At 39.5% G+C, this 18,622-nt stretch overlaps 1 protein-coding gene across 1 annotated transcript in view; it reads right to left on the reverse strand.

The window, feature by feature from the left end:
- Window positions 1-6,229, reverse strand: part of CEP152 (centrosomal protein 152) — a gene marked incomplete at both ends in the record, with an annotated part of 69,950 nt that extends 63,721 nt beyond the window's left edge. The window contains one exon of the mRNA XM_084240150.1: window positions 6,143-6,229. Coding sequence (XP_084096276.1) covers window positions 6,143-6,229 — 87 coding nt within the window. The remainder of the gene's footprint in view (window positions 1-6,142) is intronic.
- Window positions 6,230-18,622: the final 12,393 nt, after the last annotated feature.

Raw genomic sequence — 18,622 nt, forward strand, 5'->3', positions numbered from 1 at the left:
AATGAATATTTTCTTCTAAACCTTCAGTGAGGTTCAAGAGCATAGCCTTAAAAGTCAGGGGAACACTGACAGGGACATCTGAATGGTACATATTCCCCCTCACAGAGAAAAGGCTACACAATAATTAAGCAGCTATTGTAGCTTTCTTTATAACACCACAGAAATTAACAAAATTGGCATCCATGAAGGAAAATTACTTTGAACACAGGAAATCAGTAATCAAAATGCTTTTAGACATAAATAGACTAAACTTAGCAACTAGCAAAATCAACCCTATAGTAATTAGTGTCTTATAAAATATTTTATATATATGCTAACACTTTATATTAATTTCATTCACCTTCAAAAAATTTGTCCATGAAGTTCTTTGGCATAGTGGGCCATATTCCTTGGCTTCTGTCACTTTCAGAGCGGAGAGAAGCTAAATGAGGGAAAGTCCTCCTAATGAGGCCATCCAGAGACAAAATCCCACCCCCAGGGTTTCCATTTCCCAGGATCAAAGTATGCCCTCCTCATATGCACTGTCACATAAAATTTGTTTTTGGCCACTGAAGTTTGTGCCACAAAACACAAAATTACCATATCAACCTACGATGTTACCAAATAAAAAATGTTAGAAATGATACATTTTCCTCATTAAAGATCAATCCAAGGACCAAATATAAGTTCAAGGGGAAAGGGAACAATCCTTATATATAACAAAATTCCACTCATTAACTGCTGATTCATCAGGCTCCTTTTTGATGGCCAAAGGAATCTTCTCAGAAAAATATTAGTGGGTTTCAATGGAGTTTTATAATTAAAGAGATAACTTCTCTAGAAAAAAGATAATTTGCCACTGCTAAGGCTTCTACTGAAATGCATTCTGTTTAACCATTCTATAAAATCCTCTCCGTTTGCTACACCTTTCTTTCCTAAAAAGAAAATAAAGAGGGCACTTTAACTCAAAGAACTTCACCAGCAAAACACTTTACAATAACTCACGCAGAACATCCAAAAAGCTTACTTTTAAGGGGAATGTAAGACAAAGAACATATACACCTTTTGTTAGGATTTTCAACTTAAATTAACTAAACAGACTGTCTTTCAAGGCTATAATCCTCGACATTCATGAAATCAGTTCTCCTATTACAAACGGTTTAACATGTCTTCTCCCAAGAGAAAAGCACCACATGGAAAGGCCGACATTCATATTCCTTTTGAACAGGTTACCTCATGAGTACACTGAAAAGATTCTGATATTTTAAAATGTGAATTACTGATATTTTAAATGTGTTGCTTTCATGGATATACACTAAACAGAATCTTCCTTTTAACCTAAAAGGCAAGTTTAAAAAATCCCGAAAAGGCTCAGTATGGGACTAATAAAGAACCAAATAACCTCGCCGCTAGACCTTTACTTTATGCAATGGGAAGAATGGAAAAAAAAATCCATTCCATTAAACTAAATTTTATGATGTAGTTGGGATGACTTGGTCCTAAGTTGCCACATAACTGAAAAAATTAATACAGCAATATTTATTAGACAAGCCTGAACAGCACTACAGATGGCACATAATAAGAACTCTGGGCTGGAAGGGACACAGTAGCGCCTGCAAGCCAATCCCTGCCTGATCCAGAGAAGGTGAGGAACGTGCCCATGAAAAGTGAGTGACCCAGAACTGGCACCAGAACAAGCATCTCCCACAGCCACTATTTTCTTCTGCATGGCATTGAGTCCCTGGAAGACACGTCCATCTGTCTGTATACAATCAAGCTTCCATTCTGCCACAGGTCTATGTTTTTCTTCCACTTGTGACAGTCCCAGAAAAATACCTGTGTATTATGGGGAAAAGCCATAGGGCATAATCTCGATGAAGTATTAAAAACTTTAAGCTGAAAAAGAAATACCAGAAAACTAGACTATGAATACTGAAGTGTTTTTTCTTAGATTTTTTTTTGGGGGGGAGGGGTGACAAGAAAATTCCAGTAAATACATCTAATAACAAAATATAAACAAATACTAGCTTTACAACTCCCTCTAGTGGGAATAAAATATCAAGATGATGCCATAATTACTTCAAACAAGGCAGTTAAGTGGATGCTACACAAGGGGACTCTTACTCTAAAAATATGAATCCAAGCTCAATTGAGTTTTATTATTCTATTAGTGGAGTACCAATATAAAAACCAAGAGGAATTCAAATCAGCATCACCAGGTGAGAGTTTCTGCCTGCCATCTGCTACTTAAAACGCCTATCTTTCTAGTCAAGATTTTCCAGGTTTCATATATACCATCACTAAATTAGGCATCATCAGGAAGCATTGGTTTGATAACACAGACACTATGCACTTCTGTTCCAAACCACCACCTCCAAAATACATGCAAACGTGCATAGTTTTACTCTCCAGAGCCAAGCAATAATCACAAAGCTACTTCTGGTGCCATTCTAGAAAGTGCATGTGTACGCCAGCAAACTGTGATATCCCAAATGAAAAGCTAGGGCCTCCCGGGTGGCGCAACCATTCCTATCACAAAAATAACTATAATAGCTGATGATGTAACCACAAAGCATAGTGACTTCAAGAGAAAAATATTTTGCAAAATCACACTGTTCAGTTATGAAGTTACAAAAGATCTTTTGAATTCTTTTCTCTGGGTCAAATACAAGTGAAAGCTTGCCTAGAATAGTTTGGATGAAGTTTATTTATTAGCAAGAACAAGTATATCAGTAGTTCTCAAATCATACAGCAAGAAAATAATACTTTCTGTTCAGTTGTAAGGAATATGAGTGGTGTGGATATTAATGGGCATGATACCAACACCTCCGTGGCATCATCACCCTGACTCATCTACTCTGTTGACTGTGCACGAGACGGAATTTCAGTTGTAATATTGGGTAACGCTGTGGGTTATGCAATTCTCTCCTACTCCTTGGTGCACAGTGGCCCAACTTTTGCCGATATACCATTTAGAGCTATGGCAATACAGAAATGACTATATTGCCTGCCATGTCTGCTAAATTCTTAGAGGTATTGTTCGATACAGGATCGATTCATTGTGGTGTGGTTTGAGATTCCACTGGTATAAAAGTCTTCTGAGTATTTCCTTTTCTGAAGATCAAATGCACTTTTTCCATTTGCTCTTTACTGCAAACAGTGGCAAGAATAAACCTAGAAAAAAGCCGTATCATAAATGCAGAGCTGCTAATCAGGAGTTTGGAATTTGACTATGGTTTATTCACTGACTCACCTGACTTATATAGAAGCAAGTGTGTACCAAATTGCAACTGATCCAAAGCACCAAAATTAAACTCATGCTGTAAAACATGATCGTTCACACTAGAATGTCAAAATCAAGATGATTATGCCATTGAGTGAGAGAGGAACTCACAAAATCTTTGGTATGGTAAACTGAGTCAGATGCTGCCTACTCAGCCAGCCCTATGGCATAGCCATAGTCTACAGACATTCCTCCTACAAAAGTGAGTAACTGATTACAAAGTGATTGACTAAGCAGAGAAAGCAATATGCGCTAGCCCACAGCTCACAGTTTTAATGCAGCTGGCAATCTCCAAACTACCAACCAGATAGAGAGGGAAAGACTGCATTTTTCTTTAAGCTCCCAGGGCCGTGAACAGTTCTGTGTAGGGTCATGGGGACAAAGGAGGCAAAAAGGTTTCTGGATATACAAACAAACTTAAGTTTGATCAGCCAATTTATGACTTTCACTTGCAGTGACAAAATAAACATACAGCTGAATTTTTATAAATAATTTTGAATTTTGCTGCTGAAAATCGGAATCTCTCTGGACTCACATCTCCTTTCCTCTTTTATTTTTTTTAAAAAAAGTTAAAACTCTTTCATTACCATGGGACACTTTTTACTACTATGAGCCATAAATCAGCATGCTGGAGTCAACTGAATTATATATTCTTTTCTTCCACTCTGCTAGATATACTCTTTCTTAGATATTCCCCTCCTGAGAACCGCTATCTTTTGGAAAGTACCACCCCAGCACATAACCTATCAAGAATGGCCATTCCCGGCTTCGCCTGGTGGCACAGCGGTTGAGCACTGGGCTGCAAAGCTGCCTGCAGCCTCTGCAAAGCCAGTTTGATCCCCGGCCACCGGAGAGGGTCCCACATGGCGCGCAGACCTCTCCTGCCACCCGCTGCTCCCCTCAGCAGTATACTTCATCACTCTGCCTACTCTGTTCCCCGCTCTGGCTCTGGTGAATTCTCTCACCCTCCCGCGCTTCTGACTGTACCCAGTGCTTGTATAAATAAATAAATAAATCTTTAAAAAAATAAAATAAAATAAAAAACAAATAAAATCTTAAAAAAAAAAAAAGAATAGCCATTCCGATCACTATTTTATATATTATCTAGAGTTAACCACCTCCTTAACTAAATACCCCCTTTAAAATGTTCCTACCACACATCTGGCTGTAAGCTCTTTCTAATACCCTATTCATCCCTCTAATATTTTTTTCAATGAAAAATCACCCATCACAATACTTTTTCTTCTTTAAAGTCTACTATCATAATTCCTTAAACTGATCCTCTGAAGAATCCCAGTAATGAGTTCCAGTGAACTATTCCAAGTCACCATGGTTTTGTGTTCACACTTGGAGTTCACAAAGTAACAGAATAACTTCATCCCCTACCCTTGCCACAACAACTGTCATGAGGACACAGTCAAAATCCAGAAATCCTCACCACATTCACACACTTGAAAGCCCTCATCAACATGGCAAAGAATTTACAAAATGAAAGCAGGCAGGTCCAAGTGAAAAGTCCAAGTCTGTGTGAAGTAGAGTTGGGGGTCAGCTGGAGAGGGGGAGCCCCTGCTCAGTGCCAGCTCATCAGCTGCCAGGCACAGACACAGGTTGACTGTGTCAGGGTTTAGATGTTTCACGTCCTGTCACATGAAATTTTTCAATCTTTATAGTATCATTTCTTAAAAAACACAATCAAATGTTACATGTCTATGGAAAAAAATTCACTGAGATGCCCATTTTCTAACTTCATCCATAATGTACTGCCAGTCATGGCTGCAATTGATCCTATTCCCTGCTTCTTGGTAATATTAATAATCCACAGTAAGTATTAAAAAGGATTACTTCACACATCAGAAAAAGAACCCTACCTAGCATAGTCTCAATACAAAAGAAATCTATTATTACAATCAAAAAATGTGAATGAAACTAAAAACAATCCATAACTAGCAAAGTGACTTCTGCCACCTGCTATTATTACTACTCACCACTTACTGAACAGTTATCATGTGCCAAGAATTCTGCTAAACACTTTATATATATACTCTTTTTCTTCCTTAGTCTTATTCAACATACACCATTCAGCAAGATCTTTCAAAAATATGATCAGGTATCCCCTTCCTATTTAAAATTCTCCACTGGTTTCCCATTGCTCTTAGGATAAAATACAAACATCGTACCATGGCTTAACCATGATTTGACCCCAGCCCTCTCTCCACCCTCTTACCAGCACTCAACCCTTCACACAGACCCAACCCCACAACCTCTAGCTACCCCACAGATAAATAAATGGTTTCTCTTCTGACTTTCAGACTTATGCTCATTGGAGCCTTGGTCTAAAAGCTTCTTCAGGCTTCTGCCTGGCTGACCTCTTCTCATAGGTCAAGTCTCAGTTCAGTATTTCCTCCACCAAGAGAATTTCCCTCACCAGTCGACTGCCAATGGCTTTAATATCACCCTATTTTTTTTCTCTATCATTTATCGGTGCTAAATTACCACTCATTGAAGTTACTCTAACCAATCATTAGTTTTTTTTTTCATTATCTGCCTCCAATAGGGTGGAAGCTACCCACAGCAAAGCACCTTGTCAGGCTTGTTCAAAAACTATGTTCCAAACACCTAGAAACTAAGCCTCTGACTAAAAAGTCAACCATTAAATGAAAAGACACCCTCTAGGACAGGGTAAAGTCATATTCCACTCTTATCTCAAAAAAAGAAAGTACTCCATTGGACCTTTTAAAAGTCCAAATATTGATCAGGTTTTAGAATTTTTTTTTCCCCTTAAAGAATTATACTGTTAATATGACACAAGATAATATAATTTTGATCAGGAAATAAAATGGTGAATGATTGAGTTTAGAACCTTTTTTCTAGATAACTTACCTCTTTCTCCCTTTCATAATCTTCCTTGTCATATTCTTCATCTTCATTTTGTGTCTGCAGTGCTACACTGCCAAAGTCTAATGACATGGTCCTCCTGTGGAAAGAGAAAGATGCTTGGTTTTTACATACCCAGAAAGTCTCCCCTGACTAAACTACACAAGAGATATTAGATACAAAATGACAACAGCAGCGGAGAAAACATGTGTGATTCACAAATGAATTACAAACACAATCCTAAATATAAAGAGAGTTCTTACAAATCAAGAGTGGTTCAGAAAAAACAACATGACTAAAATTCACAGAAAAGAAAAAATGCAAAAGTTAATGGTTAGAAATTTCCAGTGGTCTGGAAAGTGAAACATAAAACAGTACAACTTTCAGCTACACAAAAAATATGACAATAATAATAAGAAAGTAGAAATGTGCCAAAACATAAAAATTTTCAGACTAAGCTCAAAGTTTCAAAGTTGCTATATTAAATATGGCACAGGTTGTGTCCTCCACAATTTGCTTCATCCTTTGAATATCAAAAAAGCAAATTTCACGCTTTATAAGAAGAAAGCCTCTAAATCCTCAGGTCTAATAATTGCTACTCAAAAGCCATTTCTAATCTGGTAAATGCCATGTAGCACCAACAAGAATATAAGTGAATCAGGGTCTAGCACGAAAATATTCAGGAAAAACAGAAGTGAAGGCTAGGAAGCTTTACCACTGAGGTTCCATTCCAAAAGCAACAGAAAGACTTCCCAGGAGAATGGTAACCGCTGTGGCAGAAAGAGCAACAGGAGATGAATTTTCAAGTACTTACCGTCTAAAGGCAGCTGCTGATTTGAATTATACTTGGGGATTCTGACACTGCACATAAACTACCCAGAATTTCAAAGCTCTCAACAATCCTGATGAAAAGGTGGAAGGCGTCATCAATTCCCAGGCCCAATGTTGTCCACCATCAGCCTGCTCTGCTGCAGACCAATGAAATAAGCTCTGACATGAGCCGGGGTCACAGCTCATTCACTACATTCTCCAGACTCCAAAAAGTCAGTAAATTGGAAGTGAAATGGGAAGCACAGATCCAGCAATCCAAAGGCATTTTACTATAAAGATTTTAGCCCCCTATTGTTAACAGTTGAGAACTATGATCACAAATTTTTCTATAAGCCAATGGCTCTGTGGCGGAAAGATATTCCATTTCACTGAAACTAAGGCACCCTTGATTGTATGACTCAGTTAAACTAACACATCATTAATTTTAAAATGCGACCTCACTATGCAGATGTGAAGATGGGGAAAGAAAACAAGCACTTTTGAATAGATGAAATATGGCATTACAGATTAACACAAATACAAATTTCAACGCTGAAAATCCTCATGTATCAAGTTTGTGTTTCTGGTTTTCAAGGACTAAGTTACATTTCTTGGCAAAATTCTTATTTACAGGCCACCTCTTTATATTTCCCTCTCTGGTACATACACCCAACTCATCCCTTTCAATTCATATCAACTGAAACTCCTCACATCAGCAGAAACCCTTCCTGCCTCTGCTTCATAAACCAGACCTACTCCTTTTTGTTCTCATGCGAGGGCGAACAAAAGGACATGTGTACTGACAGGGGAAACATATAAGCCTGGGGACTGTAACCTTCTCTCCAGCCTGCCATATAGGAACCCTCCTGTATACCAGCTAAGACAGAGATCTGCATATGGAAAGCCCATAATGTAACTGAAGCAGTAAAGGAAACACAAACAGCTGTAGGGTTTTTTCACCACCACAAGTGAATGTCAAGCCTACAGAACCTATAAATCACAAACATACTAACCCATTAAAACCCTAGCTCCTTAAAAGAGATGAGATTGAACTGGAACATATGATATCCTTGAATTTTCCAGTCACAAAACTGTTCCTGAAGCTTCTGCTTCTTAGAGTTTACTTCATGTCTTCTTCATTTTATATTATGCCAGAATATAGAATAGGAGTTCATTTCACCTTTTAAGTAAGAGAAGGGAGGTTTTATTTTCCTAATCCTTCACTAACCTGTCATCAATTTTTGTTGAATATTGAAAAAGAACATTAAGATTTACAAAAGTCATTTGCTAAATACAACTATTTTTAAAAACTTTTTCTCAAATAGAGATTAATGAGCTATACAAGGTATTTGCTTTAAAGAAAAATCTTAAAAATATATCTGAAAAGACCAAAATCTCTCTCCACTAGGGGAAAAAAGGTACAACTAAGTTTTCCTTCTGAAAAGTGCTAAGTACCAGAACCTCAGTAATAAACTATTTTAGGCATAAAGGGAAATCGAATAAACTGACTATGGTTTAAAAAAATTAAAAAGGTAAAGACGGTAAACTTCTACTAATACTATTAAAGGTTGTTCTGAAAAAAAAGTTAAAATTTTAAAAACTAAAAAGATAATATGTCTTCTAACTAGAATTTAAAATAAAAACAAATGCTTTTTTTTAACTTGTTAGTCACAACTAATTACCACCGCTGTTAGGAACTTTAATATTCAGAACTGAAGAGACTGTTTTAGAAAAAATAAAGCAAGATCATAAATGCAGAAGTCATACATTAAAAAAACTGTCAGAAATTTAACAAAACAAAAAATTTGTAAATGACAAGATATCATTAACAAGTCAAATATTATATGTGGAAAAATATACTAACAAAGTCAAAATGAAATAAAAAAAATATTTGCAAAAACAATACAGTCCCAATTTTCACAAAGAAGAAATGAGAAAAAGGAAGATCCAATTTGAAAATAGGCAACAGGGCCTCCCTGGTGGTGCAAGGGGTTAAGACGCATCCTATGAGGCTGTCCGCAGCCACTGCAGCATGAGCTCGATCCCCAGCCAAGGAGCTACCCACATGGCAGAGCAGACCTCTCCTGACTCGTCCACTGCTCCCCTCAGCAGTGTATTTCTGTTAATCTGCCTGTTCTGTTCCCCACTTTGTCTCTTGTGAATCCTCTCACCTCCCGTACCTCTGGCCTGTACCCCAGTTTTTGTATGCATAAATAAAATAAACCTTTAAAAATAAAAAAATAAATAAAGATGGGCAACAGACATGATTCATTTTAAAAAAGAAATGCTCAACTTGAAAAGATGTCTAAGCTCTGAAAAACAGTGTCATGGAAACAATGAAATATGATTTTCAGTCACTATATTAAAAAAAAATTAAAGACCCAGTGGTGGAAACTGGGTATTTGCTAGGAAACAGGCATCCTCACAAAGCATGGACTGCAAATTAGCACCTTAAAAATTATCAATATGAATACACCGAAAAACGTTTGCCCTGGTAAAAGGACTTGTGAATAAATGTTGTAATACTGTGCTATTAATAAAAATATTTCTATTTATTATTAAGTAAAAATAATTATCCTTATGTTTATTGATTGATCATTTAAAAAAATCAAGTTGCGAAAGTATACTGTGTGCTTTTTTTTCCAAAAAGTAACAAGCTGGTTAATACTTTCTTCCCAGATAAAATTTCTTGAACCTATTAACAAGATTATGTTGCGTCCTTCCCTTACACTCAGATCAGAAGGGCTCAGACTGCACTCATTTTGTTGTCTTGGTTGTTTCCTTTGCCCTCCTTGCAGTGAGAAGAAAACCAATGGCTGTTTAGTTAACATTAAAGAGCAAAATTTGCATTATTTCTGCCTTATCTACTAGACTATAAACATGCTGAACGCAGAATTAAACTGTACCTCTCCTCATCCTTTGCACATAGTAGGCACACAACAAATGTGTTGAATGAATGTGATGTATTCAAGTTACCCTACAGGGATTCATTATTTCAATAAAATTCTACACACATTGTCTGCCAGGTTTTATCCTAAAAGTATCTAAAACATGTTACCACCTTAGGGGAAACAGTGATAAAATTAATAGTTACAGTGACAATTTGTCATAAATTCTGTAACAGAGGAAAGTACAAACACAAATTAAATCTGCCTGGTGGGGGGGATAGATAAATAATAATTCTGCCTAAGAAGAAAGGAAGACTGAGAGAAGTTACACTTGAAAACTTTGGACTAGAAATAGAGCTTAAAGGGCATAGTGCAGGTGGGAGTAGTTGGTTAGGATTGAGAATACTCATTTGAGGCAAGCTGGGCTCAATTCTGACTCTTCTAGCTGTGCAACCTTAAGCAAATTGTTTCCATTGTTTCATTAATCAAACGAGGATAAAAGTAGTATCAACCTCCTAGATTAGTTATAACTAATAGTAGTAGTTATAATACTATTAGTTATTAGTATCCTCATAACTAATTCAGGGATAATGCATATAAAAGTGCTTGGCACTGAGTATATACTTCGGTTTCATTATTATTGCCAGCTTAGGTAAAGGAATAAAGAACATTCATGTATTTGAGAAAAGGTGAATGTCCTGCCTGTGAGAAATCTCACTTTGAGAAATCTGATGTCAAATAATGCAGTCTCTTCCAGGACAAAAATACCATCTCCTTCACAACGCCCTCCCAATCCTGTTCTCCCATGAAATTTGTCCTTCTACAAAGGATTATATTATATTTTAGATTATATTTAGATTATAGATTATATTTCTTATGGTTTCACGTCAGCCTCTCTTATTGAGTTGTAAACATACACATGTCTAGGGAGGACCTATAAACCATTATGCATTGTTCAGGATATGGAGAAATTCAGCTTAAATCAAGCAGACCTCTCCTGACTCCCCCGCTGCTCCCCTCAGCAGTGTATTTCAGTCAGTCTGCCTGTTCTGCTCCCTGCTCCGTCTGGTGAATCCTCTCACCCCCCACACTTCTGGCCTGTACCCCAGTTCTTACATGCATAGTCTTTAAAAAAAAAAAGATTCAAATACGTGATTGTAAGAGAGAAACCTGCCACAAGACCGTTTCTAAGTGCCCTAGATGTTAGTAAACTCTACTTAGTTGCTTACATGCTATCTTCACTTCTGGAATGGAAATATCTAGAGTATAATATGCAGCTTGAGACTTGCAAGACCAGACTCAGGCCTATTCATTCACTCAACAATTTCTTTACCAAGTACTGTTCGAGATACGAAGTTTAGCAGGACTTGGAGGAGGGAAAAAAAATAGACGCATCAACCAATGCCCATAACCTTGTCATCAGGGCTAATGACAGCAGTTTGGACAAAATGAATCACAACGCCCCAGGGATGGAGCGAGGAGGCGCCCAGAGGTCAAATGAATGAATAAATCGGTGGCCTTACCAAGGCCCTCTGCTAGGCGTCCACTACCGCACAACAAACAGAACGCGCGAGAGGGAAAGTGCACGGAGCCCAGGCCGCTGGCGGCTGCGGGCTTGGGGTGTCAGCATCACCCGCCCCCGTCAGCACACGTGTGCAAAGCACCCACTGTGAGCCAGGCGGCTCCAGGGTGACCACGGCGAAGCCCCCTGGGGCAAGGGTCAGGGTTACCCCAGCTCCTGCAACATGTCACCTCTAAGCAGTGTCTTGGTGGTGTGTCTTTGACACTTCAAAGTTAAAAGTCGAGCCCCGGGGCCTCCCTAGTGGCGAAAAGAGTTAAGCATTGCAGTATGAAGCCATCTGCAGCCTCTGCAGCACGAGTTCGAGCCCCGCCGGCCGGGAGCTACCCCCACGGCGAGGCGGACCTCTCCTGTCTCGTCCACTGCTCCCTTCAGCGGTGTATTTCGATCGGTCTGCCTGTTCTGCTCCCCACTCGTCTCTGGTGAATCCTCTCACCCCCCGCATCTCTGGCCTGTACCCCAGCTCTTGCATGCATAAATTAAAAAAAAAAAAAGTCAGCCCCGCAACCTGCAGGCAATCCACCACCCGGGATTTGAAGAGGGGGCGAGCCAGGCTCGCGGGAAGCCTCAGCCAAGATTCTGAGGACCCCACACCCCTCCAGCCCGAGCCCCGAGCCCAGCGGCGAAGCGAAACTCACCGGAGACTCCAGAGGCCTTTCCCGCGGGGAAGCCCCGGCCCTGGCCCCGCACCCGCTTCCAGCAAAGCCCCTTACCCGGGCGCTCACCCGCCAGCAACTTCCTGGTCACAACCAAACATAGCCCTACAGCGCTTGAGGAACAGCCCCGTGCTCCAATCGCCAGCCAGAGTTTCGCGCGGTGGGCGGGGCGTAAGGGCTTCGGCCGGGACGTAGAGGCGGAGCTCTGCGGCTTCCTCCAGCTTGGTTGAGAAGTCCTCCCGCAGTTGCAAATGCACGACTGTTTGAAAGCTGGCGCCAGAGGTGGCGGGAAACTCCTCCTTTGCACCCATTGGTGGGTCTGGAAGCCAATTACTGAAGACTGAACTGGAGAGGGTGGGGTCATCGATTGCCTAGAAACGCCCCGGCGTTCCCTGAAACCCTGGTGCTGGAGACTGATCCAGTGACCCTTTAGGCTCCTACCCCAGGGTCCCCTTGCTGGTTAGTCCCAAATCCCTGTTCTCAACTGCAGCACACAGAATCTCTCCCTTTCCCCACAGAACCCTTAGCTTGGAGATTTTTTGCATTTGCCTTTCTGATTCTCTAAGCTGCCTGCTTCCCCATCACCTAGCAGCCTCAGATGTTGTTTTACTTTGTCTTCTTGCTTATTAGGTCCTGCCTTGTTTTAATCTCTGTTTCTTTCACGGATGATGAGAGTGCAGGTTTTACCACGTTTATTCACTTCTTAGGATTTCCTCCAGTGTGAATGATCCTGTCACAGGTATATGTTAACCTTTCAGCTGCACTGACGGGGTATGTTAACCTTTAAGACAGCACTGCTCAGTTTGCAGTAAAGCCCTTTGCTTCCTTGTAAAGGTGTTAGAGTCAAAATAAGGGGGGGAATTTTATGGGGAATATAACCAAGATGAAAATGCATACATGGTGCAAAAATGAAAAATGATGTAAAAAATATATAAAATAAAATAATAAAATAATAATAATTTGTTTTTAAAGTGTTCGAGTGAGTATCAAGGACAGCGGCAGGTCCACATTATCCCTTTAACCCTTCCTCTTATATACTAAAATGGAATAAAATCGTTGTTCAGTTTCTTCATAATCTGATTTCCTTCTGCTACCTCACCATCCCACTCTTGCTATTTCTACACTGACCCGTGTAACTTCATCAACTAGCATAAGGGTCTGGCACAATAGCGGACCCTTAATCCACAACGGTGAAATTACTGGCTGAGCTGCCCTTGATTCCCAGATAGCTTTTGTTTTGTTCAAGTTATTTTTTTGTGTTTTGTTTTGTTCAAGTTATTTGTTGTTATTTATTTGTTTTGTTTTGTTTTGTTCAAGTTATTTCAAGATATTTCATTGCCCATATTTCCCTACCTACTTCTCCAACTACATAGTCTTTTTTCTTTTTCTTTTTCTTTTTTTTTTTTTTTGGTGGGACCCTCGCCTGCAGACGAGGAACAAACCAGCGATGCAGAGGTTGCGGGCAGCGTTGCAGCCCAGTGCTCAACCGCTGCGCCACCAGGGGAGGCCCCTCCAACTACATAGTCTTTCAAGATCAATAAGAACCTCCTCAGAAGCCTTCGATGACACAAGCCTCCCTTCCTTGGCAGAAATAATCTTTCCCACCTCTGTACACACTGTATCTAATTATAGTTCTCATTATCTATTATACTTAGTTGCTATTTGTCTCTTTCACTCAATTCAAGATTAATATCTTGAGGTACTTCCTGGTTCTTAGGCATCTAGCATGTTTCATGGGTCCTGGTAGGCACTAAAAACAAGTAAGTTGAGTAAATGAATGATTGAACAAATAAAAAGGCTTTTTGTGCCAGAAAGCCAATAAAAGGCATTCAGGGAAATGGCAGTTGTTGAAATCTGAGCCAAGCTACCTATTTGTTAGTGAGAACCAGAATTAAGGGCTTTTCACATCTCAATGAAGTCCACAGGGCAAGGTGTGTATCTCCCAGGGCTAGGGGCTAAGGTGGAATGCTACAGCAAGAATGCTAAATAGCCCTGCCCACAAACAACTGTTTCTTAGATGAAAGCATAAAAGGTGTAAAGGTGAAAACACATGAAGAGACAGTTTTATGATCCCTTACATAGTGCTTGGTAAGTTCTGTTATAGATTCCAGCTCACTTTGGTCCACACAGCAACCCTGAGAGGGGCAAAGTCAGGTGTTGGAATCCCATCTTCTAGCAAAAGAACCTGATTTTAAAAAATAATAATAATAATTAAGTGACTTGTTCAAGTCTACACAGTTAATATGAGAAAAAGAATTTGAATGCAGCTCCTTCATCTACAAATCCAGAGCTTGTCACTACCAATAAAATATATTAGTGAGTTAATGTTTCTGTGTCCTTTGGGTAAATACCTAGGAGTGGAATTGCTGGATCATATGGAAGCTACATCTTTAGCAGGTTGAGGAATCTCCACACAGCTCTCCATAGAGGTTGGACCAGTTTGCACTCCCATCAGCAGTGCAGGAGAGTTCCTTTTACTCCACATCCTTGCCAACATTTGTTGTTGCTAGTTTTTTTATATGTGCCATTCTCACTGGTGTAAGATGGTATCTCATGGTAGTTTTGATTTGCATTTCCCTGATTACAAGTGATGCTGAATATTTTTTCATATACCTGTTGCCCATTTGCATTTCCTCTTTGGAGAAGTTTCTTTTTAGCTCTTCTGCCCATTTTTTGACTGGGTTATTTACTTTGTTTTTGTTGAGTGTCATCAGCTCTTTGTAGATTTTTTTGATCAGTCCTTTATCATTAGTGTTGTGTGCAAAAATTTTCTCCCAATCGGTGGGGTGTCTCTTTGTTTTGGTTACTGTCTCTTTTGCTGTGCAGAAGCTCTTGCAATTTGCAGCAACATGGATGGCGCTGGAAGGGATCATGCTCAGCGAAATAAGCCAGAAAGAAAAAAGAAAAATACCTGATGGTCTCACTCATAGCAGGAATTTAGAAAACCTAAATAAGGGACCAGGAAAAAGACTAATTATAATAAAGTAAAAATCAAAATCAACAAGCAACTATAAACCAGAGACACACTATGGGGGGAACGGAGGGAGTAGGATCAAAACAAAGGGGGTGGGAATTGTATGGGGACTATAACCAAGATGAAAATGCATACATTGTCCAAAAATGAAAAATGTAAAATATATAAAATAAAATAAATGCTGAAAAAAATATATATTAGTGAGACTTCAGCACAAAAATACCAAAAGATTCAGATTAAAGACTCAATCAGAGCCTCTAGCCTGTAAAAATGAACTTGAATAGAGTTATGGATATATTATAATCGACCAAATTTTCTTGGCTGCTTATCCTTTTTAACTCCTGGCCCAGGTACTTGAATATAAAGTGTGAAGCAAGACTTACACTCTTGTTACCCCCATTTTATATGGGGTACAAGATGCTAACATAAAAAAAGACAAACGGTAACATGGGCAAAGCGTATACCGCATGTAATAAGAGAATAGGCAGTAATTCTGGGGGAAAGTGAACATCTGAGGCAAAGTTCTTGAAGGAAAAGGGAGAGTCAAGAGGCAGGTTGATTAATATGAGTGATTGCAAAAGCCAGACCAGAAACGAGAGAGAAACAGAGAGAGAGAGAGAGAGAGAGAGAGAGAGAGAGAGAGAGAGAGGTGAAGTAGGTAGGAGGGAGGTAATCCAGAGAAAAGCGTGAAGCCTGGAGGAACGGGGGAGGCATTCTACAGAGGTAAGGCACAGGCTGCACAAGGAATGACCCTGATGTGTCCAGAGAGAGGCATTCTAGGATAGTAAAGACAAATGTGAGGGAAAGAGAAAAACTGCCCAAGACCTTGGGTGCTCAATGGAGATTACTTGTGCAATATTGGGTGAATGTTTGCCCTGTATTTTTTAAACAGACACACCTGTGAGCCTAGAAGGGACGCTACCTCCATCAGATGTGTTTACATTTTAAGGGGGAAAGTCACATTGGTCAATCATACTCCCTTCCCAGATAACTGAAATAAAATTCCACAAAGCTGAGTCAGATGGCAACCAGACAGAAAAACAAAAACAAAAACAAAACAGGTTCTAATTAGACTTATCTTTATTTTTTTTTTTAAAGATTTATTTATTTATTTATTTATACAGGCACTGGGTACAGACAGAAGCGCGGGAGGGTGAGAGAATTCACCAGAGCCAGAGTGGGGAGCAGAGCAGGCAGAAGGACCGAAGTACACTGCTGAGGGGAGCAGCGGGCGGCAGGAGAGAGGTCTGTGCGCCATGTGGGACCCTCCTCTGGTGGCCGGGGAGCAGCCGGGGATCGAACTGGCGCCGCAGAGGCCGCGGGCAGCTTCGCAACCCAGCGCTCAACCACTGCACCACCGGGGAGGCCCTTATCTTTATTTTATGGGAGATATTCTACCTCTGTTTGTACACATTAGGTGGTGTCTGGACTGAGATCGTAAACTTCTACTACTCAAAGCCATGGGCATGCCTGGTTCCTGGACTTTGTCAAGCCTCACTGCTGAGCTTTTTCTTGGGTTCCGTGATACTTGAACCTTTAAGACATCTTTTGACTTGAGTTGATTTGGATCATGGAAGGAATGATTAGTGTCCTCCAAAATTTAATGTTCACCCAGAAGCTTAGGATATGAGCATATTTGGAAATAGGGTCTTTGCAAATGTAATAAGTTAATATGAAGTGATACTGGAAGGGGATGGGCTCTAAATCTTGTGCTTAAAGGGAATGAAGAGAAAAAAAGTCTTTTTTTTTAATAATAAATTTTATTTTTATATTCCCCATACAATTGCAGCCCCCCCATTCTGACCCCAATCCCTCCCCTCCCGCCCCCGCCCCCCTAAAAGTGTCTCTGGTTCATAGTTTTTTGTTGATTTTGATTTTCACTTTCTTATATTCATTTTCCTGGTCCCTTATTTAAGTTTTCTAGATTCCTGCTATGAGTGAGACCATCTGGTATTTTTCTTTTTCTTTTTGGCTTATTTCGCTGAGCATGATCCCTTCCAGCGCCATCCATGTTGCTGCAAATTGCATGTGTTTATCTTTTTTGAATGCTGAGTAATATTCCATGGTGTATATGTACCACATCTTCTTGATCCAGTCATCTACTTTTGGGCATTTGGGTTGTTTCCAAAGCTTAGCTATTGTAAACAGTGCTGCTATAAACATAGGGGTGCAGGTGTTCTTTGGAATTGATGTTTCTGTGTCCTTTGGGTAAATACCTAGGAGTGGAATTGCTGGATCATATGGAAGCTCTATGTTTAGTAGGTCCAGAAATCTCCACACAGCTCTCCAGTGGTTGGACCAGTTTGCACTGCAGAAGAGTTCCTTTTTCTCCACACCCTCGCCAACATTTGTTGTTGCTAGTTTTTTTAATATGTGCCATTCTCACTGGTGTAAGATGGTATCTCATGGTAGTTATGATTTGCATTTCCCTGATGACAAGTGATGTTGAACATTTTTTCATATGCCTGTTGGCCATTTGCATTTCCTCTTCAGAGAAGTTTCTTTTTAGCTCTTCTGCCCATTTTTTGACTGGATTATTTTCTTTGTTGTTGTTGAGTCTCATCAGCTCTTTGCAGATTTTTGTGATCAGTCCTTTATCATTAGTGTTGGGTGCAAAAATGTTCTCCCAGTTGGTGGGGTTTCTCTTTGTTTTTGTTATTGTCTCTTTTGCTGTGCAAAAGCTCTTTAATTTGATGTAGTCCCAGCTGTTTATCTTTGCCTTCACTATCACTGCTTTGGGTGATGTGTCTGTAAAGATGTCTTTGATGTGCAAATCACGTAGTGTTTCGCCTATATTTCCTTCTATATATTTTATGGTTTCAGGTCTTATGTCTAGTTCTTTAATCCATTTTGAGTTGATTTTTGTGTATGGTGTGAGGTAGTGGTCAAGCTTCATTCTTTTGCATGTAGCGACCCAGTTTTCCCAGCACCATTTATTGAACAAACTACTATGAATAAATAACTATGAACATTTCTGTATACATTTTTGTATGAGGGTAAGTTTTCATATCTCTGCCATCAGCCCTGAGAGTAGAATGGCTTTTTTAATAAACTACCAAACTGTTTTCCGGGGTACCTGTGTAATTTTACATTCTCACCAGAAACGTATATGCGAGCCTCTCATTCCTCATCCTAACCAGCATTTAACATTGTTATTACTTTTCATCTTATTTATTCTGATAGGTATATGGTAGTATAGCATCCTTGTTTTAATGTGTATTATCCCAGGAGCTAATGAAGTTGAAAATATTTTCATGTGCTGATTTGCCAGCTGTTTATCATCAGAGAAATGTCTGTTTATGTTTTTTGCCCATTTTCTAAATGGAATTTTTTTTTTTTTACTTTTAAGTTTGGGGTGTGTGTGTGTGTGTGTGTGTGTGTGTGTGTGTGTGAATATTCTGGATACTAACTCTCTGTCAGATTATGTGGTTTGCAAATATTTTTTCCCAACCTATACCTTCTTCTTCATTCTCTTAACAGGGCCTTTCACAGACCAAAATTCTAATTTTGATGAAATTCAACATACAGTTTTTCCCTTAATGGATCATATCACGTTAAGTTTCCTTGCCTCACACTACA

This window comes from Talpa europaea (assembly GCF_964194135.1).
Source record: "Talpa europaea genome assembly, chromosome: 8".
Taxonomy (NCBI): Eukaryota; Metazoa; Chordata; class Mammalia; order Eulipotyphla; family Talpidae; genus Talpa; species Talpa europaea.